The sequence below is a fragment of the Periplaneta americana genome, chromosome 9, assembly GCF_040183065.1.
Source record: "Periplaneta americana isolate PAMFEO1 chromosome 9, P.americana_PAMFEO1_priV1, whole genome shotgun sequence".
Lineage (NCBI taxonomy): Eukaryota > Metazoa > Arthropoda > Insecta > Blattodea > Blattidae > Periplaneta > Periplaneta americana.
This window is the reverse complement of record NC_091125.1, coordinates 137,182,476-137,207,759: the sequence shown is the minus strand read 5'-3', so window position 1 is coordinate 137,207,759 and position 25,284 is coordinate 137,182,476. Positions and strand designations below refer to the sequence as shown.

Genomic DNA, 25,284 nt, shown 5'->3' with positions numbered 1-25,284 from the left:
ACATTAACACTGAATGTTTACCAATAATTATTATCGTCTTCGAAAGTTCCATCACTTGGTTCGTTGGATTCAATAAGTTCAGTGTTGAACTCTAGGATTGCACCATTTGGTTTCTTGTATTCATAAATTGAGCATTGAATTTAAAGATTATACCTTCCAATTCAAGGATTACACCATTTAGGTCATTTCAAATCATAATATCAATGTTAAATTCAAGATTACATCGTCTGGTCCATTTCTATTCATAAATTTAGTGTAGAATTCGCCGATTGCAATATTTAGTTCATTTCGAGTTGTAAAGTTAATGTAGAATTCAAGGATTACACAATTTGGTTCGTTCCGAGACAGAACGTTAATATAGAATTCAAGAACTACACAGCTTCAATTTTAAAGCGTTCGGCAGCTATGGCTGCATAAATAACGTCATTTTCATCAAGTACGGCTCATTTGACGAATTTTTGTCATTGCCTGCTGAATCACATCCTATAGCTGCGTAAACTGCCTACTCAATTAACATTATTTTGCTGATTGGTGTCAGGCAGTGCCAGAGCATCTTCAAACTGAAGAAGTCTCTGGCAATGCCCATCTCTGTTAACATTATCAGTATATTCACTATCTGCTACCTAGCGGCTACTTGCGCATTTAAGCGTTGATTGAGCAGGCAGTGTAAGCAGTCCATAGGATGTGATCCAGCAGGCAGAGATTTTTGTAAGGAAACTACTGGGTGTTTAGTTCAAATTGTGCCATGGCTCGCTGTATGCCGTCATGTGGCTAGCCGATGAGCCTAGAGAATCCAATCTTCCTACACTTCCGCAGAGGCGTATCACCTATGAGCGAGAGAAGTTGCCTAGCAAGTACGGCGTTCATTCTGAAGAGTGCGTACCGATACTTACGGTAACGCCAGTAGTGGCAGGAATGTGAACTGTTTGGAAACACGTACTATCGGAATATGGGGAGAGGGTTAAGATGATTACTTACGTATTTGTTGACATTAATTTCGACGGTCAACATGGACACGGAGCATTTGATTTGTGTTGTGGAATGTTGCCGTACGCAACAGATGATAACAAATACCCTCCGTACGACTTGCCCGCGCAAAACACAGTTCGAAAGAGGTTATGAGGTTATGGTAGCACACAGATCGTACAGACCGCCATCTGTTGCTGCGACGTTCAAGTTATACCGTACACGTTCTCAAGTTCAGATTGAACGTCTTGAATAATAGGCAACTTCTCTGACATATAAGGTGAAACTCGCTTCAAATCGGTGACTCAACAACAGTGACGTCATGACACACTTTGAAATGAACACCCGGTATAAACAGCTAGGGATGTCATATATTTCGCAAAAACATCAATCTCTCTCTATTCTAATTGTATACAGTATAATGACAATTACAAATTGTTAGGCAAATTTTCCTAATTTTCCGTCTGATTTCACATGGATACACACTTGGACAAACTCATCTGCCGTTCTGCTAGCAGTGCATTAACATTTTTGTTTACGTCACGCGTACAGAGCGAAGTGAGCGCTCACCGTCACCCGACGGGACTTGGGCGTAGCTAACACGAGTAGGCCTATAATTTAACGAAATTATTCTTTTACAAGAGCACTTTTTCATGTAACACGGACATTAAAATTGATATAATTTCTTCAGAGAGAAAGAGAGGAATCAGTTGATATTTTTATATAATTGTTTTCCGTGGGAAAGTCTATCACATATCAGTATATCTACTTTTGTACCTGTTAAATATTAATGTAAAATATGGTGTATGCATGGTTATGAAGATCGTACTTTCAGCTATAATATGAACGTTTATTGTAATGTCTATCATAAGTCGTTTCAAGTTTATGCTCTTTGGAGATTTTTACGGAATTGCGATAAATTTAACTCATTAAAACAAGAAAACTAATGGACTTAAACGAGAATAGACTTCACACAATAAAGTATCTCCTACCCCTCTATCCCTACATATATTTTTTCGAGGTATCACACAGTTGTTTTTTGCTGTCCGATTTCGCGTGGAATGTCCCATAAGCGGTGCCTTGTTGGTATCACTTGTGAGGTTCAGACCTGTCTTCGTACAGTTGACTAAACAAACAATAAAGTTACGAACTTTAATGCAAGTCGCTGCACATCGTACTGCATTACGTATTAACACTCTTTTTCCCGCTAACTACATTTTGAAATTACTTTTACATAATAATACTGAAACTACTAAACAGAATTTTATGATTTTTTTACATGTTTACATATATAGTATCTACAAAACTGACCATAATGAAGCCACTCTGTTAGATACTTCGTCTAGAAAAATAATTTTCAACCAAAATGCCTTGAACATTTTTACATTATTTTAATTTAAACATACATTTAAAATGTTACTTATTTGTTTAGAAATCTGATTATGGCCAGACTTGTAGAGCTATATTTTAGCTTCAAAACGAAAGTAACTGAACGTTGAAATGTTATTGAGTTCAGAAGAAAGCTCTAGATTCTTACAATCGGAGTAGCCGCCATTTTGAATAATTAAATTGTGCACTTAAATTCACGTTAGAAAATTGAGAATCATTTTAATATATCCAAAAAAGATAGGGTTTTCTGCGTGTTAATTTGCAACTATGTGTAAGCTATGTACACTGAGAGAAAGTATACAGAGTAGGTATAAACGATATAAACTGCCAAAAAAGAATATTGGTGGTAGAACATCAATAACTGAAGAAAAAAAGTCAAAGGTTTTTCTTTAAATGTCGAGATTTTTCCAGAAAAAAAAAATGTTTTGCGAGTAACTTTTTTGGGGGGGGGAAGAATGGACGGTCATTATTTAGACCTACTTTGTCAGATACATACGCTGAAGTAGTCGTTTGTTATTCTGTGGTATCTCTGTTCTGTATTGGTATGTGTTGGGCGCAAGGTGATCGACAATGGCATTAACATTCAGTCGAAATGTAAACAAATAATTAGATTACTACGGTGGCGTACGCAGAATTTAGTTAAGGAGGGGGAGTTATTATTAAAATTGTTTACAATTTTCATTTTCAGTTTTTTTAATTTTGTGTATCATTGTTATTATACTACGGTATATTTATTAATATTCTTATAAAATCTTTGAAACTTAGTTTTTTCACTGTCATCCAATTTTTAATAAATAAGTTAAATTTCATATTGTGTCGGCTTCATTTTATTACAAGGTCGGTGCTAAGCTGTAGATCTCTCTGTACTAGGTGTAAAAATAGCATTGTTATAATTCGAACTTGTCACAGTACCAAGCACAGGGATTATATTAAAGGAGTGGCAGGGGGGGACTATGCTTTATGTCGATGTAGATTTTGTTACTCTGACAGTGAAAAATTATGGAAGGGAAAACGATTGTGGATAAAAAAAATACTCAAATCTAAATAGGTGTCATTTTTTAAGTTCAAGGGGGGGGGGGGTTCAAACCCGGTACCTCCTTCCCCCATTGCGTACGCCCCTGGACTACTATCAATCTTAAAAATATTATATTTTACTATTAAAGATAAAATTATAAGAAATAATTAACTTTAACTAGAGATTTTGTTCAGTAGACTGATATGTATTGTTTGTATAAGTTTGGCAGTTTATGTCGTTCACACTCTGTATTTCATATTATGGTGAATCCCTCAGTGCTCAAAGTTATACCTTCCCCCTTAAATAGTCTATAACAGTGGTATTGTATCTGTGGTACGCGTACGAGTTTGTCTTAAGGGGATCGTATCCCACAAAGTAAGCATGCAAAAATATGTTTATTATGGGCTATAAAGTTTTTATATCCTTTCACGTGTTAATTATACTGGTCAACAAAATTAGACTTATTTTGTATTAAAAGATATAGAATGGGTGAGTCTTGTAGCATTTTTCGAGCTGATTTCAGATCTGTTTTCAAAATTTTTGTATCACTCAGGGTTTTTGAGTAATGATATGAAATTTACGGTACTTCAGACTTTTCTAGTATTGATACCTTGTAACATTTTACCTAACATCAAATTTATTTAACTAAAGTGTGTGTGAAATAGATTTTAGTCTATATTTCGCTTGAGAAACATCTCTTTTGAGTGTCCGGCAGTAGTCTGACAGAATATTTGGGCTCCATTTTTCCTGATATCACCTTTCCATTTTAGAAAAATCCAGATGAAAACGCTCCCCATATTCGTCGCTCACTACCAGAAGGTTTTGAGGAAAAAAAATATATGAGAATCCAAGAAGTTATTTTGAGAGATAAGGACACCCCATCACATTATAGTTCTGGATCAGCTCGCTGACAAATTCTCTGTAATCTTCTAATCTGTGGTTCCTAGAGAGTCATAGTCTGTTGAATGATTCTTAGGTTCCTGGCATGTCATTGGAACTGGAAAAGGCATATGACGGGAGTCTTTTAGCCAACCAGTTAATATAATTACATGGAGCACAAAAGATTTCCATTTCCTGTCCTCATCTATTTAGCAATGAAAAGAATACTCGTAAGCTCTTTTAACTAGTGTAGTAAAATTCACCTGTGTGCTTTTAAAGTTAATTAACCACAAACGTAACAAAAATTACACAGGATTTCGAGATATGTTTCACTTTATAAGATATCTTTACCACACTTAAAATTAGGACCACGAAAACATGGGTTATGAAACTTGTTTCATAATTGTAAGTTCCAACTCAACTGATAGTTAATACTAACTTTCGCAGTCTTATAAAGACTAAAATTCATTTTTATGAATTTTGACTTCACAGGCAACAGTGGTCTAAAGTTATAGGTCAGTTGTTAAAGCAATAAAATCAAATATTTGGAACATTTTCTTTCCATTAGTATGTTAAGGACTGTATATAGTAATAAAATAAATCAATTTTCTAAAATTACAAAAAAAATTATTTATTTATTTATTTATTCTGGTTTAGTTAAGGCCATCAGGCCTTCTCTTCCACAACACCAGGAATACAAATACAATAACAGAAATAAAAAGGGAAAAAAAACACTATAAACGAAGTGAAGTCACACAAAAATATACACAGGTTGCAGTCACACAAACTTTAAATGAGTGATTAAGTATAATTAATTGTATCCTAATTAACTAACATAAACAAGAAACTTGCGATTTTAATCTGGAGTAAAAAAAACACAAATCAACACTTCTAGCAATATCTAAAAAGCATTAAACAAGACAAAATTTTCCAATTTAATTTTGAATTGTGATAAAGTCCGGCAGTCCCTGACATCATTAGGTAGCGAATTCCAGAGACGAGGTATTTCTACAGTGTAGGAGGATGAGTATAGAGACGTTCTATGATGAGGGATAGAAAGAAGTGCTTGATGTCGGTTTCGAAGAGTTGTAAAAAATTAAAAGCGCGATAAGAGATAATTCGGAGTAGAAGTATGCATGATTCTAAATAGAAGAGACAGTGAATGTATTGTTCTTTGTTCCTTCAGACGCACCCATGAAAGTAACTGGAGGGAAGGTGTTATATGGTCAAATTTACGAGTATTGCAGATGAATCGTATGCACACATTATGAACACGTGGTGGGTGGTAGAAAAATTCTGACTTCATTTTTGGAATCAGCAGATGACATTACATAAGAAACAGCAGAAATTTTACATTTAACAAAATCACTGTTGACTAGTGTTATTATTGCAGTTTACATATTTTCTTTTACAATATCAACTCTTGTTTTTCCATGCTTCAATAATGTTTTACATAATTCATTACTATAGTTACTGCATGAATAACTACTGTGTGTATAATAATAATGATGATGATGATGATGATGATAATAATAATAATAATAATAATAATAATAATAGTAATAATAATAATAACAATAGTAACTTATTTTGCGTATAGCATCAATCATAATCTTTCGTAATTTCTTATATAATTGCAATGCAGTTGAGGAGGTACGAAAGTAAAAAAAAAAAAATGTATTTTGGGGGTACGCTAGCAAAAAAGTTTGAATACCACTGGTCTATGAAGTCTATAGGCTGTGAATGTGAGAGGAGCCGCTGTGTGTCGCAGGTTCAGATGACCCAACAGCAGCCGCACGATGGGACCGGAGCAGCCCAGCAGCAGCAGCAACCTCAGCCCCCGCCAGGAGCCACGGGACCCCCCCAGCACGCCGTGCAGCAGCAACAGCAGCAGGTGGCCGTGTCTCACCAGCAGCCCGGCACCCCGACCGGCGTGGCCGTAGTGTCTTCGGGAGTGGGAGGGCAGTGCGTGCAGGTCCCCACGTCCAACATCCAGATGCAGCAGCAGGTAGGCATTCGTCCCTACTGCTTTTGTTTATATCATCGCCCTCGCCTCCCATATTTCATTGCACTTCTTCCTCGTCTCTGTCTCTACTGCTAATGTTATTGGAAGTTTCATGTCGATGGTGTTGAACAACAACGTCGTAGACTATGTGGAAAAAAGGGGAGGGGCAAAATACGATTTCACTTTATACTCCATCAAAGAAATTTTCCAGAATTTTCTACATCATCATAAGTCAAAGCATGAACACTAGCTTTACAAGAGATTTAAATTTGAGGACCGTTTTTGCAAAACTTGCTAACTGAAAAAACTTAATTTTACAGGAGAGACAAAACACTATAGTAAGCAAGTTTTGCTGTAACTCTCACCTGTAGCAGGAAGCAAGTTTTGAAAAAACGATCACACTTTGACACACTGCAATGAAGAGAAATAACCCAATTTTACTAAGACGCCTTGAACATCATGTAGAGGCCTGCCTTATGTTAACGAATCCATCAAAATCTCAATTTTGAAAATTTGCAGTTAGCAGGTTTTGCAAAAACGGTCCTCATTTCCTTTTATGTCAGAAATTTGTTCATTTTGAATTATGAAAACGTTTTTCGCTCACCTATAAAATTTATTTTTATTTATTTATTTATTTATTTATTTATTTATTTATTTATTGCATACGAGGTTGTTATTCATCACCATCGGTATTCTATTTAACGCCCTTTTCAATTTACGGTATTGTTAATCTTTATTTTTATCTATTTTCCCCCTCTTCCCCATTCTCTTCATGTGTCTTTATTTTATTATGTTGCCTTTCCTGTCAGTACGGATGTCTTTTTTTCTTCATATTCAGTTTATCACTTCTTTTCTTCTTATTGTGTTCTTTCTTGTCTATCCTTTGTTTACTTATTCTCTTTCTTCCTGTGTTCCTCTTTCATATTAATTTCACTCTGTTCCTATTCTTCTCCACTTTCATCTAATTCTAGTTCTTCTTCCACCATACGTTTTCCTTCACCTTACTTCGTCTCTCTTTTACTTTACCTCTTTCACCTTTCGTCTTAATTCTCATGTCATACACTGTTCCTTTTTTTTTTTTTTTTTACCTTACCGCTCAACTGATCTCATTCTTCTACCAACTTATCTCTTTCTTCATTCAACTTATCTATCTTTTCTAAACTTTTCTCGTTTTTCTCCCAACTTACCTCGTTTTTCTCCCAACTTACCTCGTTCTTACACCAATTTACCTCGTTCTTATCCCAACTTACCTCGTTCTTACCGCAACTCGTTCTTCTCCCAACTTCGCCCTTCTCCAGCTTACCTCGTTCTTCCAATTTATCTTGTTTATCTCCCAACTTACCTCATTCTTCTTTCGACTTACCTAGTTTTTGTCCCAACTTACCTCGTTCTACTCCCGACCTACCTCGTTCTTACTCCAACTTACCCCAACTTACCTCGTTCTACTCCCGACCTACCTCGTTCTCCTAACTACCTCGTTCTTACTCCAACTTACCCCAACTTACCTCGTTCTACTCCCGACCTACCTCGTTCTCCTAACTACCTCGTTCTTACTCCAACTTACCCCAACTTACCTCGTTCTTACCTCAACTTAACTCGTTCTTCTCCCAACTTCGCCCTTCTCCAGCTTACCTCGTTTTTCCAATTTATCTCGTTTATCTCCCAACTTACCTCATTCTTCTTTCGACTTACCTAGTTCTTGTCCCAACTTACCTCGTTCTACTCCCGATCTACCTCGTTCTCCTAACTACCTCGTTCTTACTTCAACTTACCCCAACTTACCTCGTTCTACTCCCGACCTACCTCGTTCTCCTAACTACCTCGTTCTTACTCCAACTTACCCCAACTTACCTCGTTCTTACTCCAGCTTGCGTCGTTCTTACAACTTACCTAGTTCTTCTCCCACTTACCACGTTCTACTTCCGACCTACCTCGTTCTCCTAACTTACCTCGTTCTTACCCCAACTTACCTCATTCTTCGTTCGACTTACCTAGTTCTTGTCCCAACTTACCTCGTTCTACTTCCGATCTACCTCGTTTTTCCAACTTATCTCGTCCTTTTTCCAACTTTCCTCACTTCGTTCTTCCCCTGACAGCCTATATATTTTTTCACCTCCATTTACTTTGTATTTTCCGACCTTATCTCGCTCTTCTTTCAGCTTGCTTTATTAACCTTACATCGTTCTTCTCCTATCGTACTTCATTCTTTCCGACCTTCCCTCATTCTTCTCAACTTTCTCCCTACCTTAGTTTTTCACTTTAAACCCTCGTTCTTTCTCCACCGCCTCCTGTCTTTACTCTTTTCATTTTCCGTGCCCCTAATTTTCATTTTCTCACTTTTGCTTTTCTTGCTCCTTCTCCCATCTTCCACCCGCTGCTTTTAGCTTCCCTTCATTTTAACACCACATTCATCTTCTCTTCTTAACGTCATACTCGTAATAGCTTTCTGTGGTATTTTCATGGTAACACCTGGTGCTGATCTGACTCCCGCACAACTCTCGATTCCGTCCGTTTCTTGCAAGTGCGTGGTTTGTGTGTTGGTCCCATCGCAGAGAGGTCTCACCATATTGTTTGTAAGACATTTTAAATGAATTATGGAGCAAGTTTAAGAGAACAATGGTGATCTGACAATTTATGTTACAAGTTGAATTGTAATTACGTTAATAAACATGTCAGCACCACACTGACATCCGCTGCTGTGAAGGATATCCTTTTTGTGCCCACAAGACTTGGTGTGTTGTTAGCATGTTGCATGTCACACAAAATGCAGAGCAGATGTACCTTGCGGGACTATTCTGGGAGGCTGTGGGAGCCAGGCAAAACAGCAGCTCTAACAATGTGGGTTGTAGACTACAATAAAATTAAACTTTGTGTGAAGTCACACCAGAAATCCTTCCTAAGTCACTTGTTTGTTTGTTTAATATCATTAGTTCCACGTTGTGCATGTTCTCAGTTTTTGTGTTATACATTTCAAACAAATTGTCAGTTTAAAATTTTGAAGACATATCTCTTCGTATCTCGAGCAGCAGCTGCGTAATCTAAGACGCCGTGCCTTGAACAGCGACATAGAATGACTGGTGAAAGTGTCCTCATGGGGGAAGAATTTTCTCATGAAATCTCGACCAGTGTATGGGTTCGGTGCCCACCCAGCTACTAATCTTCGTAGCTTCAAATAAAAAGATTTGCAATAAATTCGTTCTCAAAGTCTCTACTTCTAAATCTGGAGCTATAGAAAGTTGTGGGGAAAATGTGAAAATGTAAATTATGTTTTATTTAACGACGCTCGCAACTACCGAGGTTATATCAACGTCGCCGGTGTACCGGAATGTTGTCCCGCAGGAGTTTTTTCACATGCCAGTAAATTTACCGACATGAGCGTGATGCATTTAAGGGGAGAGGTTGGTATTTTTTTTGGTGAAAAATGAGTAGATTAAAAAAAAATTCTTTAAAATATTCTGTGATACCTGTGGAATACATAGCGTAACATTTTGTGGGTATTTGTGCCCTTATCGGATGTTGAGTCGCCATTTTTAAACTTCCTGCGTTATGGATTTTTAAATCACTCGCCCACTTTTATTGTTGTTTCCGGTAAATTAAATTTTCAATTTGTTTTTCTTTAAAATGCCCTTTGATATGTGTGGAATGCATTGCATAACATTTTGTGGGTATTTGTGCGCTTATCGGATGTTGAGACGTCATTTTTAAACTTCCTGCGCTATGGATTTTTAAATCACACGCCCGCTTTAATCGGTTTCCAGTAACTTCATTTTTTTTGCTACATTGCCAGACAAAAATTGATATAATTTCTGAACTATTAAAGATACATGCATGAAATTTAGAACACACATTCTTTAGACTATTAGGAAACTTTTCTCTGTAACAGAATTTTGTTAGTTGATTTCATTTTAAAAATACACGTTCGTTTGTTTTGTTATTAAATTTTAATTGTTTATTTTACAAACGTAGGGACTAATATCGAAATTCTGTTACAGACAGTTTGTAGAACATGCTTTTGCAAATACATTGCAAAAACGTTCTGAATCTATCTTTAAAAACGGTTTAGATATATCGGTTTCAGTATAATCCTGCATTGGGTATATTTTTTTCAAATCTGGGCCCCCAAATAATTTTTTTTCAGGATATTTTTATTTGTTTGAGTTGCCACAGCTATGAGCTCTCTACATACAAAAAATTAATATTTTACACCAAATAGGAAAAAAGTTAAAAAAAAATACCATCATCTCCCCTTAAGCACACTTAAATACCATCGACCTGGACTGGGATCGAATCCGCAACATCGGTCACAGGAGGCCACCACTCTACTGACTGCGCTACCCAGGCCGACGGAGAAAATGTGAAATAAGTGAAGACTGTAGATTGTAGATTGAAAAATAATTGAGCAGATTTCCGATGTTACAATACATACATATTTCTGAAACACGTTTTTAGATATATACAGGGTGTAAGTAATATAACTGTGCAGATTTTAACAGCTTATTTCTTGGATAGATTACAGCAAGAATTCTAATACCATGTGAATACTTTTCTCAGAAATAAATCATTTTTCCCTAAATGTTGACATTGTTTTACTTTTACTCAATAAGTACTATCCGTGCAATTCTGACTTCTTATCATTAGAGACACCGATAGGGGATGATTTAATCTCTCTTGCAGTTTCTCAAGACGAATATCATAGTTGAAGAAATCCTCTATATAACTCTTCAGAGCAGCAGTTAATAAAATCATGATCGCCAAGATAATAGTCAACAACGCGTTTCTTGAAAATTAAATAAAAAAATAAACACGTATCGTTATTTCCTGCCATTACATTGGAGTGACTAAGGGACAGAACTCTGCTGTTCAGACCAAGTGCATGTACTGTATGTATTCGTACGTGAACTGGCAATACACTGTTGCCAAACCACGCAGACTGTTTAATTTTCTGATTAACCATTCACTTAATTATAAAACCCGTAATAGGTTTTTTATTTATTTTAATATATTTATATTGCCCCCATCAATCTTTACAGTTATGTCACTTCCACCCTGCACACGCAAATTTGGGAGTTAAAATAGCAAAATTTGGGTTCGTAAGCCAGCTACAGTGCTAGGGGGAGGGGGTCATCATGCTATCCACATCGTACAGTCATACTGGTTGGATAATCATTTACATCTGCTTATGCTTGTGCGCCACATTTTTAAAATTTTTTTTTAGTTTTTAAAATATCTTTTGGTTTTATACAGGGTGATTCAGTAAAAGCATGCAAAAATTACACAGGAAATAGGGGATGCTCTACTGAATATTTTTAGAGAACCCTATCTTCCCTATCTGATAATGTTCAGTAGAGCATCCTCTATTTCCTGTTGCACGCTTTTATTGAATCACCCGTAGATAGTTAATTACAATACTTTCTTATTACAGTTATAGATTTAATTGCGTAAGATCCTTGAGAATTTGAATTCGCAAGTTTTGACTACCAAAAGAATGAAGCTATAAAAATGTAATGTTTCCAACATTGTAAAAAAGACGGAAGTCTACTGTAAAGTTTTTGAAAGAACACGTCGGAATATACTGGGAATTGCCATTGTAGTAGAAGCAGTAGTGACCGCCGAAGTAAACAAGAAATTTGTACTCCTTCCAAGATAATTACTGGGGAAAACTTCTGAAATCTAAGGTCAGTGATTATAAAAATGATGATGAAGATTACAATTAAGATTAAAATAAGAAAGATGATTAAGGTGATAGTAATGAAGAAACTGAAGATAATGAAGTTGAAGACGGCAGGCAAGAAGAAGATGAAGAAGATAAAGAAGAAGGTGATGATTATGATGATGACGACGATATTGTGAAGTTAACGAAGATAACGATGACGACTATGTGTTTTTTTATCTTTGCCTCCAAAACTAGAAACTTCGTGCAACTGCCTTCATCTTGATTAAGTATAACAATATATTATTTTCCGAACGAAGAAATAAAAGTTCAGAGATAATTCATTTGAAATGATGATTGTTCATCAGGTGTTCTGTCTTTGAAATTCCATGATTTAATAATTGAATTGTATCCGACTTTCTGTTCGTTGTAAACATATGACCTAACCTGTCCACTTAATGTGAAAAACAATGTTAGGGCCTATACCCAAACAAAAAATGTTGTAGGTAACAACCCAAATTGTTTTTAAACTGAAACACAAGTATATGATATCGTCGTTCCTGCAATAACTCCCATGTGCAAAATAAAAAATTGATCAGTAGGAAGAAAAAAACACATTTATTCATTCTATGTCGGTGACACATAGAAGATTGTAAATTCTTACATTTTCGAAAAAAAGAAATATAATTACATATAGGAGATTTTATTATTTGCTGTATCACTATTTAAGTTATTTAATAGAGCAAAAATCTGAAAATCGATAAATATGTCACATAGGAGTTATAATCTTACAGGTACTTCAATATATCGGTCCGTATGTGCATCACCAGGACCACCAACCTGAAAGATATTACCTTATAAATACTTACAAAGGTTACCTTCAAGAATTCCACAATTTATGTTGCTGCTTTTTCGTTAGTGTCTTCTGACAGCAAATGTTCCAGTCTTAAATTACACCATTGCTGGCTGTACCATTGGCTGCTAGTGCTAGATCCTTTTGCACCTGTAATGTAACTACAAGTTTCATGGCATATGTTTGTCACTTAACATTTCTTTGCTTAGCAAAAACTCTCTAATGACTCCACTCACTTCTTCTGACAAGAACTCGGTCATTAGTTGTACATTTTAAAGTTTGCACTTTTCACCGAATTGAGAAAGCTACCTTTTAACATCCACAAATTATCCGTGTTGCAGAATTCATAATAATCTATTTTATAAGAGGGTTATTGTATCCTGAATTCATTCAACAAGTTAATAGAGGGATGAAAAATCGTGATTTGTCACAGGATTGATCCCAATCCTTTCCGATCTGTAATCTGAAATATTACTTCTCCTAAAATAAAAGAAATTAAGTAAAACATGTAAATAAATAAATATCACCTATGACAATGGTGATGCTGGGTGACTTTCGGTGTTGGACTCCGGACTCATTTCACCAGCATTATCACCTTCATCTCATTCAGACGCTAAATAACCTAAGATGTTGATAAAGCATCGTAAAATAACCTACTTAAAAAAAGACAATGGTGAGGAGAAATGGGAGAATCTTGAGAAAAACTTCTCGTGTCTGCTTTGTCTGCCACAAATTCCATCATAACCCAGACAGGGATTGAATCCGGGTTGCCATGATGGAAGGCCTAGAGGCTTAGCTGCGGGCAAATGGATACTTAAGAAGCTATTAAAACTCGTCAAGACTTTAACTATTATAGATATTGCAGGAATTAAAATAATTTACATGCAAAATAATAGGGTATTGGTACTTTATAATATTTATATTGATTTAGTGTCGATTCTTGGCAAGAAAACATACATTTCTTGCTTTTCTGGCTATATTTCTTTCTCTCGAATTACATCAGATTATGTAACATAATTTTTCAGCAATTGCTTTATTCTGTTATGCAGCACAGGAACAATAAAACGCTAATATATTTGCATATAACCACGTCAGTAATATTGAATTACTTGCTGCAGGTCAACATAACATTGGATTAATGTATGAATTTCATTTCATTGTTCCCTGTACACATTATAGGCATACATTCCTCAGAGCAGTTTACGTCCTTGTATATAAAATACCGGTAATCAAATTTATATTTTACGGTATTTGGACGTATTTTAACATGAAATGGCTTAACGCTTGAAATGGAGATAAACACGATTTACAAAACATTTCCACAGTGCCTTCCGGATGGATGATAGAACACTGATAAACACTGTTTCAGTTTGGATGATAAATCCGAAATAACTTCAGAATTCGGATGTCACCCTAACTCAAGTGAGGTAATTGTAAGTCAAACACTGCATACAGTGGTTAAAGTTTAATGGGTCAATTATCCAACATAAACAAGGTGTTGATCTTTCATTATATCTCTGCCTCTGTCCAACATCATAATTTACAGAGAGAGGAAGCGAGAGAGAGAGCAAAAGTTGGCACTAATATGTATGTCTAAATGCTCTAGGCAAGCATGGAATGAAGGCAACCAGATATCTTATGTTTTGCAACCAGTCACTTGCAGAAATCTAATAAAACATCTGTATAGTTAGAAATTGAAAATTGGAACTTTCATTAAGTAACTTACAATTATTATCAGAGTTCTTGCTTTGATATTGTATGTAGAAGAATATGACTCATTACTTAAAACATCATCTGCAAGTGTCATTTTCCTAACCATTGAGAAAGTCTGACCTATGGCATAAATTAATACAGTAATATTAAAATGACAGTTGGCAGTACACTTAGGATTTAGGATAAGACCAGACGAGCTGTAAACGTCGCTGGTTTTCGGCGACAAATGAAGTCGGAATTATAGACTGCGTTGGATCAAATGCAAACGGCCAGGTGCAGCAGTAAATGTAGCTTATGAGGAGCATTCCAAGGTCGTGTATCAACTCGAATGCGCCTGGGTCTATTTCTTCTGCTACAAATACTGTTGCTGAGTGACCAGACGTGTCTACAATTACTGCTGCTGGGTGGCTAGACGTGACTACAAAATATGTAGCCGCAATGTGAGTTTGGTGTGTCAGTATGTTTGTCATTTCGTTTACATATTGTAGTCAGGTCGTCATTTCTTGTAAAGTGGAAGTATTTGACTTCTCTGCCTTTGGTTTTCTTGGCATAATTGTTACATCCGAACACGACACAATCTGGTATTTTGTAGTCTTTAAATCACAAATAGGAAAATCTGTAGAAACAGTTCTAAATATATTGTATAATCCATAATTTTACAATAATAATAATAATAGCAAGCAATGATCAGCAATAAAGCCATTAATAAACTGATACTCGTGTGTCTCTTTATTCAACGGAAAACTTTCAAGTTATTAAAATATGCTGTAAAGTTCCTATTCTACAAAACATCCCACTCTCAATAGACTACCTGTATATAACAAAAATAGTCCTTTATTAGGGAAAAATGAATTCTAGAAACAACTAATAATAATAATAATAATAATAAAAAAACTTAGGGGCAATTGTCTGACATGTTAGGCCTATTCAAGACCAATTCATTTTCCCCCTTAAACGAATTACCGGTAACAATTATTAGTTACTGGGAATACCTAATTATGAAATCAATATTTTTAAACTTAAAATTTACATTAATATATTTATTATTTATTTCTGCTTTAGTGGATCCCAAAGGAGACGAAGAAACACAATACAGTAACTTCTACTATATACGCACGAATGAGTTGTTTGAGTCTAGTCTGACGGTTTGTAGCATACTGCTGAGTGCTGCAAATCGCAAAAGAACTAGACTAGAAATGTCGTTAGTGTGGCACGTCATATGGCCACACGTAGCTACATTTAACGCAGAAACTGAGCAGTAGTCTATTTGTAGCCTGTCTGGCCACCCATTTTGCAACAGTTATTCATTTGTCGTCGATAATCAGTGACATTTACAGCTCGTGTGGCCGTAGCCTTAAGCAATAGTAATGCAAACAATATTATTAAAGATTAAGACCACCAGATGATGATGAATTTGTCCATATATATATTTTCAACCGTGGTTTTGGTTCACCCACATTTCGTCTATATAAATTATTGGGCGAAAAAATTCTTCTTCTCTGATGTTATGCATTTTCTTTAAGGAAAGAGATTCATGCTGCAATGATGTCGTTGCTTTTCACAAGAAAACGTCTGCTATCATTGCTCCTCTTATACTTCCTTATATACAAGTTTCTCATAATTTTTGTCGTCGAACTGTTAGAACTTTCGAAATTGATAGTCTCCATCACTTTTTCCAGCGTGGAGTACATCCCTCGGTGATAATATTCTTGAATTTTACGCCTAATGAGATCCTTCTGGAAATTATGTATATCAGTAACAGACTTCTGTTGTTCTCTCTTCTGCACAAATCTCTGGACCAATCGTAGAGAAATGCCGCAGGCCTTGGCAGTGGCTATCTGCGTTGATGATAGGACAATTTTAATGGCTTTAGAGTTTTGAAGTTCTTTCAAGAAACATTGAATTTGATAAATAATGACTTCAGTATGATTTCTCGTATCAGAACTCGACTGAGACATGAAAGCGATTATTTATATTACTAGTACTGTAATGTAGAAATTCTGTTCATAATGAGATATATTTGCGAACAAGCTGCAGTACAGTAGTATCACAGACGAGCACTTGTCAACAACTAGCATTCGAACGCAGCGACAGGAATAGTTTCCATACAAAACCAAAAACCCGTCTACTTCTTCCGCCTCTACTACAGTGTCTTTAAAAACCTCATTTCCGCGTTCTCAATTCATCGTCTGTTCTTTACTCGTAGTGTCCAGCTTCCACTACCATATGACTGCCATTACCTTATAAAACTTTGAGTATCAATCCTTATTTAGTTCTTTAGTGATCTTCTTACAGTTTCGCACATACTTTGGTACCTATTTATTTTTATATCTTTATCTGTCTCTTGTATTATATATAGGAAATGTTACATTTCAGATAAAAGTAGACAACTTGTTCTGTTAGTTTATATTTGACTCCTATCTGTGATATTATTTCCCTCTAAATGCCATCACCAGGGCCGAGTATTTATGGAGATCGCGAAAATCATGACATAATCAATACACAATAGATTTTTACTAATCTTAACGAATTAAGTGATTCTGATTAATAATATGTAGATAAAACAATCGCGACAAATCGCGAAATAGAGTTCTAATAGCGAAATATGAACACATTCGCGAATTATTACTATTGCATCGTTTTGTAGCGAATTTCATATTCCGAGTTTTTTTAGGATTTTTTTTTTCACTTGAATTTGTTATTATTATATCCAAGTAGGCTACATTTCATGGTATTCCAGGTGTTCTGATTACGTTAGTGAACTCAAAAGACGGAGAATTCAACATTTCACTAATTTGAAAGTGTTAATTTGGGGGCTGCAAGTTTTTTTTTTCGTTTTTAATGAATGTGTGCTAAATACAGTCTCAATTCAACAAAATATATTGTCTATTGGCCATATCGCATCTTTACCAGAATGCAATGAACCTTTAATTATTTGGAAAGTAATATTCATACCAAGTTAATACTACAATTCCAAAATAATTGTATTTTCCAAAATTTTCATTAATCTCCGCCAAGAGTACAAATCAATCTCCAACAATCTCTGCCGACATCAATATTAAAAACACAAATGATAACATTAATCTCCATAAATACCTGCCCCTGGCCATCACTCATCAGTCATCATCTTAGATTTGATTTCAGAAATGATTAAATTATAGTTTGCAGTTACTTTAGACAATTCATTACCGTGAATAAAAATACTAGTTACTGTAACCACCACCACCACCACTACCACCTACACCACTACCACCTACACCACCACCACCACAACACCACCACCATCACCACTACCACCACTACCACCACCACCACCACCACCACTACACCACTATCACTACCACTACGACCACCACCACTACCACTACCACTGCCACCATCACATCCACCACTACCACCATCACCATCATTCACCACCATCACTCACCACCACCACCTTAGGTCAATCTATGTGATATAGCACATTAACCCATTGTCACAGTTACACTACTTGACCTTACATTATTTAATGTGTAAAGCTTGGTATTGCTTATTTAAGAGATTTGACTGAATGATCACAACCTTGTGATTGGGGGTTTAGTTCAGGTTAGTCATGGGCGATCCAGCCTGGAGGAATAATACATTAACTTATTACTGACCAGAAGCCATTTGTTTTAATATGTTTATAAAAGTTATTTTATTGTCTGCGCGTACGTAATGTTTTATAATATTTGTTTAAATAGGCATATAGTTAGAATTTTCAAATTTGTTTTCAGTTACTTAAGGATACAAATTAGAGGTGCCTGTCCAAAAAATTAGAAATAAATTAACACGGGCAAGAATTCTTAACAATTCCCTTTCTTCCTTCCTAATATACCCCCCATTATTCACTAATATCGCATTTGCTTTCATAATGGAAGGAATCCAGTTTTCTTGAGCAAAAGGAAACAATAACAACAGTTTCTGTTTCTGTTTCTGTAATGTTCTGCGAAATGCAATATTCTTACAGTGTCATGTGACTCTGAAACCGAAACTATGGAAAAATTATACACAACAGAAAGATTGGTAAATGTTTCATTAAAATGTAGTACCTAGTCTTCTTTGCTTTTAAAACTAAAATCGGAAGTTATTTTGTGCAAATTAACTTATGACTTCCATTACACTTCAACAAAGCCATAAAAGTTTTATGTTATTGTATTTTAAAATTGTGTTAGATACCCAGTGTTGTATAATTTTAAAGTACTTTACAGAAAGTAGATTTATTAGCCAGCTTATTGAAGTTTCATAACACACTGAAAGTGTTCCTATAAAAATGTATGTCACATTTACAAGTGTACAAAAAAACTACAAAATTAGACACACTATTCCAATATTCAGATTATATAATATGCCGTACATAAAGTGTTTTTGTCTTCATGTAGCATATGAAAAAACAAACAAAAATCGCACATTTGTAACTTACATCTCCATTGTGTTATTGATTTGAAGTTACGAAGTTTTGCCACTTTCAGGATAGATAATTATTTCGAAATGAGCCAAAATATTCTAAATTTTACTTGTTTCAGAAAAATGTGTTACATTACTGTATATTATTTTTGATTGATTTTACTAAATTGTTGTGCCTAAATTTTATTGAGTTCAGAAATCATTTATTACTCCATTTCCGGTTCAGAGTGCTTATAGCCTAATTGTGGCTGTTTCTTATGTGAATGATTGCATTCTAAAGACACAAACTTACAAATTCAATATGCACAAATTATTGAATTAAAGTAATTAATTTTCATATACAGAGCTGGGACAAGGTATTTGTTTGTTATATTGTGTTTAGTTTTAAATTTTGTTTCTTTCGTTTTCAGTTGCAATTAAGTTAAAACTCTTCACTTCAAAATATGCATTCTCAATACTTCATAAGAACGAAAGTATGGCCTCAAATATTTCTACAGTATTTACCAGTTCACATGACGTGTCTTAATTTATCCATAGGGGTGTGATTTTATGGTGATTATTTTATCTTGATTTCGGTGATTAAAATGGTTTAATTTCGGTGAATATTTCGTAAAAAAACAAGCAATTTCGTGCATATTTCGCACCCTAAAGAAACTTAAAATAATAAAATACTCTGTTTCAATAATAAAACAATCTCTTTGAAACTAACAGATAATAATCATTAATTAAATTCATAACTCAATTTAATTCGACTGTGATGAGATGACAGTACTGCATTCTTGATCTCAGAAGCCAGTAGCTGTGGGAAAGAGAAATGACCTTTGTCTGCTTGTGCTGCCCCCTGGAAGTAGTCCCTGAAACTATGCTCACATCTTTGCCAGATGCTACACGCATTAATGCTGAACGATCAAATATATAGAAATGGTCATGTATATTTTCTAACAAAGAAAATTTTCACGTTTTATTTGGAAGAAATAATTATTTTTCATGCGAGTTTCCCATAAAATCTGGTTTTTATTGAAAATATCATGATTTTTAAGTAATTTCGTGGATTTATATCAATTTCCCGAATATATTTCGCTTAATTTTGGACTTTCACTAAGGAATTAGCATTTTCCATGAATAAAATTAAGCTTTTAAACACATGTCACGTATGCCATTAATACCAAAAAATCACACCCCTATTTACCCATAAAAATAAAAAAGAAAATTGTGAAATACAGAACCAGATAAATGTGTGTTCATCTATGTATATTTTTTACTTTCGTTTCTAATTGTCAAAATAATAAAATGTGTTCTATTACCTTCATTGACGGATATTTAAATTTGTATTAATTTACTGAAATCTCAAAGCAGAAAAATATAGCACATTTAAAATATCTGGATAACCGCACGTCAAAATTAATTTCACTCTATTTTTACTATTATTTGAAAAACTTACTAATTTGCAGATTTTGTGAATTATAAATTAAAAGTTACGTCAATTTTGTTGAAACTTCGTTTTTGTTATTAGCAATCAATTACAGTGAAACCTCTCATTTACGGACATCGAAGGGATGTAACAATCTGTCCGCATCTGGGAGGTGTCCTTTATTGGGAGGGAGGCTCCCCAATCTAACAGTAAATTTATAATATGCATTATGTATCCCTTCACGCTTTAAATGAAATGTATTACTGTAGTTAAATTCTAAATACAGTATAGTGTACTACAGTAAATTCTTTGCAACTCTGAACTACAGTAGATAAGACCGAAAAAGGAAAATACAGTACTGTGCCATGCAATTTTATTCTAGGTCTACAGTTATGCAGTACTGTTATTTACAGTTTTCAACTTAACCTTTACGTTCAGGTGCCATGTCTCTCGAACTGATTGAAATGAAGAGAATAATCCTATTAATCCTATCATGTGTCGAATACAATTTCACGATCGCGGAAACATTGGACCCTTCAGTCAGGTTAAAGTTTATGACTTTGTTTATCCACCCGCTTCTAGCCAACACGGGGTAGTCGGCTAGGCTAGTGGTAGCCTACGAGACCATTATGTTGTGTTTCATGTTAAGGAATTTCTGCACAGTTATCAAAACTATATTTCCCATTATTGTAACACATTAGGTCTTGAAATCCAAGTTCTGTCCGCAGTCAGGAGGTAAAGCAAACTTTATGACTGTGAAACAGCTGTCCGTGTCCGTGTCTGAGAGTGTCCGTAAACGAGAGTTAAATTTATCATTATTTCAATATTATTTCAGTTGGGACATAAAAATATGTCGGTATATGAGGAGTGTCCGTATCTTGGAGGTGTCCGTAAGGAGAGGTTTCACTGTATGTGTTTGTAAAATTGAATTTTGAAACATGTTATTAAGAAGAAATATGAATTTCTTCTGTTCCTTTTTTTTTTTTTTTTTTTTTTTTTTTTTTACGGGTTATTGTTAGCAAATGTTTAATTTTGTTTGGGTGCTGAGTGCCCAAGTTCCAGCTCTGCTTATTCGGTCAGTTTGAGATCGCTAATCTGAATGTATGCTTGTTTTAGTTATGGCTGACTCTTGTGTGTTGTTTACCAACAGCAACAGCAGCAGCAACAGGCTCAGCAACAGGTGGCAGCAACCATGCAGACCCCACCAGCGATAGCCCCGGCCCCGGCTCCCATGCCCTCCCAGTCGGGTACCACCACTATCACCACCATGTCAACGTTGCACCAGCCCCTGCAGCATCCCATGCCACCCCCCACACCTCAACCCTTGGCCCAACACCCAGGAGTGCCCCATTCTGCCCAGATGCAGCAGGTCTCTGAATGGGGACATGGCCGGGTGAGTCACCCCGTGAGACTTTTAACGGATTAAATTGTTTTAAATTAGAAGATCAGACCTGCAAGTGTTACACAAGACCTGCTCATTTTCTTCCAAAAGAATGTATTGAATTATCTGTCTATATTGTAGATTTACAGTTCCTAAAAAAAAAGAAAAACAATAGGGAAAGGATCTTTCTTTCTAATAAGGAACCAGATTTTGTGCATTTCCTAATTAGATCATATATTTTTACTTTCTGAGATTTTCTTAACAATACTATTGTAGGAAAAACTGAGATCAGTGTTAAAACAAAAATATACCTGTACAATGCAATCATGGTCCTGATCATGGTACGGAAAGTCTGGCTCTACAGGACAAGTATTTGAGAAGATTTTTGTCATGGAGATGAAATGTGTGAGGCGAACAGTAGGAAAAACTGGAAAAAAGAGAATTCGAAATGAGAGAAGGCGAGAAGAGGCTGCACAGAAGAAAGTGATGAAAGTGGTTTTAGGACTGTCATTTCAAGTGGTATGATCATCTTAAAAGAATGGGAAGAGAGGGAAAACCGAACAGATGCAAGTGAAATGAAGAACAGAGTGATGAAGATTCCGTATTAAATGGGAGGATAGGATCGAAACAATTGGACAGAAGCATTGGAATGCAGTGCTGAATATGAAGAAATTGTGCGTGGATAGATCAGAATGGGATAAATGGATAGAACTAGGCTACTCTGACACTTAAAATTCATAAAGGTGAAGAAGAAGAAGACCTCATTTTCTTGTATTTTAAACGGCTTAGAGCACAAATATTGTATGTTCAATTTCTCTAACTTTTGGGGAACCTTGAAAGAAGTTTTTCCTGTTGCATGCATCTTATACAAATAATGTAGCAAAATATGATTTTTATATTAATAATGCCACATACAATACAATATAATACTTGTGCAGAATGAAGATTTAGCCTCATACTTTCACTATATCACCAACATTGAAGATGGTTAATGAACAGAGACGAAACTGTGTGCAGTGACTGTTATTAAGAAATAATTTCAACTCTTGTGTTAAAACAAATTATTTTAGTAACTGCTGATAAAACCAACAACTTTTTTGTAATGCATATTTATTCTGCTTATCAGATTTAACGGAAATGATATGGAGACCATGTCATTCTCCACACATATCCTTAGGAGTATAAAGTTATTCATCATCTCAGTTTTCAGAGTTGTGTAATATTGAACCAGACTCTCTATTTGAAAGTATGAGGAAATATTCTTGTTCATTTCGTATCGACTGCGTAATAGAAAATTAAAAATAAATGAAAGGAAATTAAACTAAACAAAACTTTAGAAACTCGCAAGATGTTATAAATTGCTATATAACAGAAGCATATTATTGATGCCAAATTTACTGCACAGACAATAACAGAGTCTGTACCCACTATTTCTAATTATGATCAAATCGCAGCTCTCTCGGCTGACGGATTCTTACCAAAGAGACAGAAGTTCGATTCACAGACTAGCTCCATTTGTCTGTCATTTCATCATTTCATTATAGCTGATATAGTTTAAAAGAGATTTTAAACAAGAAGTTCCTGTCAGTATTATTAGAGTAGTATATATTTCTGGAAGAATGGGCAGGTCTTCTACGTTTATGTAAATCTAGGTCTGACTAGAACATTGGCTCAGATGGGAAATGGCATGTGAATTCCAGGTAATACCAGGTCGATTTCCCTTCCAGCCATCAAACACGCCATTCATTTAGATTTGCTTACTTGTAAATCACTCAAATTAAATTTATCGCTACTAATCTCTAACTAAATAACTAATCTTGCTAACCTTATTAATTTTATAAGTTGATAAAAATTATGTATTATGCATTATTTGCAATATTTCTTCGGGGACTGACACTCATGTTCTGACCTATGTACCTATGAAAGTTATTGAACAGATATGTCTCTTCTCTTGCTTAATTTATGTTCTCTTTCTTTTTCTATTATTGAAGTTCAGGATTCAGTAATACATCGGATTGTAAAAGTTATAAAGAAAAATGCATGATTACTCAATTTTATTTTCATAATTTTAACACAAAGGTTACGAGTAACCACAAGGTCGTTCAAGTCTGAAAATATACTACGAATTTATATTTTCACACCTTAACGGAAATTTACAGCATTATTTTCTTGGCAAATGATGAACAGAATAGATATTGAAAATCTTTACAAACTGTAGAAAAACCGTATTTATAAACATGACAAATTATGGACCGTGGTTAAGAAAGGATTTTCCAGAAGACTGCAGAAAGAAAAAAGATTAATCTGAAACGTTTGCATTTAAATTTCATTAACGCCTGCAATTGAACAAACACACACTCACTCATTTTTATAAATGATGAACAGTGATTAGAGAAAGGATTTTTTAGAAGAACATAAAACAAATTAAAAGAATAACAGTTTTCGGACAGAAAAAATGATTATTAAAGCTTCCAAATGGGGGGAAGAAGAAAAGCTTTCTAAACTAGAACGATGAACAGATATTATAAAGAAAACAACTTGAAGTGGCGAATATAAATGTTAAATTTCATCCTGCATATGAATGTGTAAAATACAAGAGAATGAGCATTCATTTTTTATAACCGATTCGAGAAGAAAGTAATATTTTTTCATGGAATGTTTTAGGATATTTACACGTCTTAAGTTATTTATATGGTACTGTCCTCTATTCTTGTCTGAGATCTGACAATCCTGTATGAGGGCAGGTGGTGTCAACATTATGAACAATATGAGTTTTATAATTTAAACTTAGATAGAAATGAAATATTCCCAACATATCTGAACATCCACTACAGCTGAACACAAATTAAGGGAATGAAATAAAACAAGAGAAAAAGTTTTAGGTGGCAGTTTCACAATAGATGAGGAATGTATTATGGAATCAATTCCATTGTTCCACTATATTCCTTGCGATAGTTAAAAATTCAATGTTAATATTTCGTGTATGTGAATTAAGTAATGCTTAAAGGAATAAATAATAGACCTGTAACAGTGCTAATTGAAAAAGATCGTAAAGTGTACGGTAGTTTCATGAATTGAGTTTTCATATCTTGACTTAATTTTAATAATCTAATCAAATATACATTATAACTTTCAGTTGATAGCGTGTCATTAAAATTAACATTTATGGTTATATGTATGTTCAGATAAATTCGTGTGTTACACCTGACTTGGTTTTTAATTTCGACGTCTCAATCAATTCTGCAATTTTCTTCACATTTGCAAGAAAGAGCCATATTTTCTTTCCTCTCACGCTATTTCGTCATTATCATTTTTATGCACTTTATCTACACTTATTCCTAGAAGCTTCGAGAGTAGTTTTGTTCGGCATCATGTGGTAAGACAAGTCTTCCTTCAATTCCAGGTAAATGCTTCATACTAGAGAGGTTACTCTTTTAAATGACTCTCGTTTCTTCTATCTAGGTTATCTGGGACATCTTCTATTTCGTATTTTTCTATCGATATAAACTTAAAGAAAAATTTATAGGCAGATATCTTTATATACGAGGCCTGTCTAAAAAGTATCCGACCTTTGGCCAGAAAAAATATTTCAAATAC

General features: G+C 34.9%; 1 protein-coding gene across 2 annotated transcripts in view; it reads left to right on the top strand.

The window, feature by feature from the left end:
• LOC138706544 (polyhomeotic-like protein 1) overlaps nt 1-25,284 on the top strand; it is a 366,549-nt gene that overhangs the window by 242,611 nt on the left and 98,654 nt on the right. For both annotated transcript variants that reach the window (XM_069835973.1, XM_069835972.1), the window contains exons 4-5: nt 6,021-6,257; nt 21,457-21,699. In XM_069835973.1, coding sequence (XP_069692074.1) covers nt 6,021-6,257; nt 21,457-21,699 — 480 coding nt within the window. The remainder of the gene's footprint in view (nt 1-6,020; nt 6,258-21,456; nt 21,700-25,284) is intronic.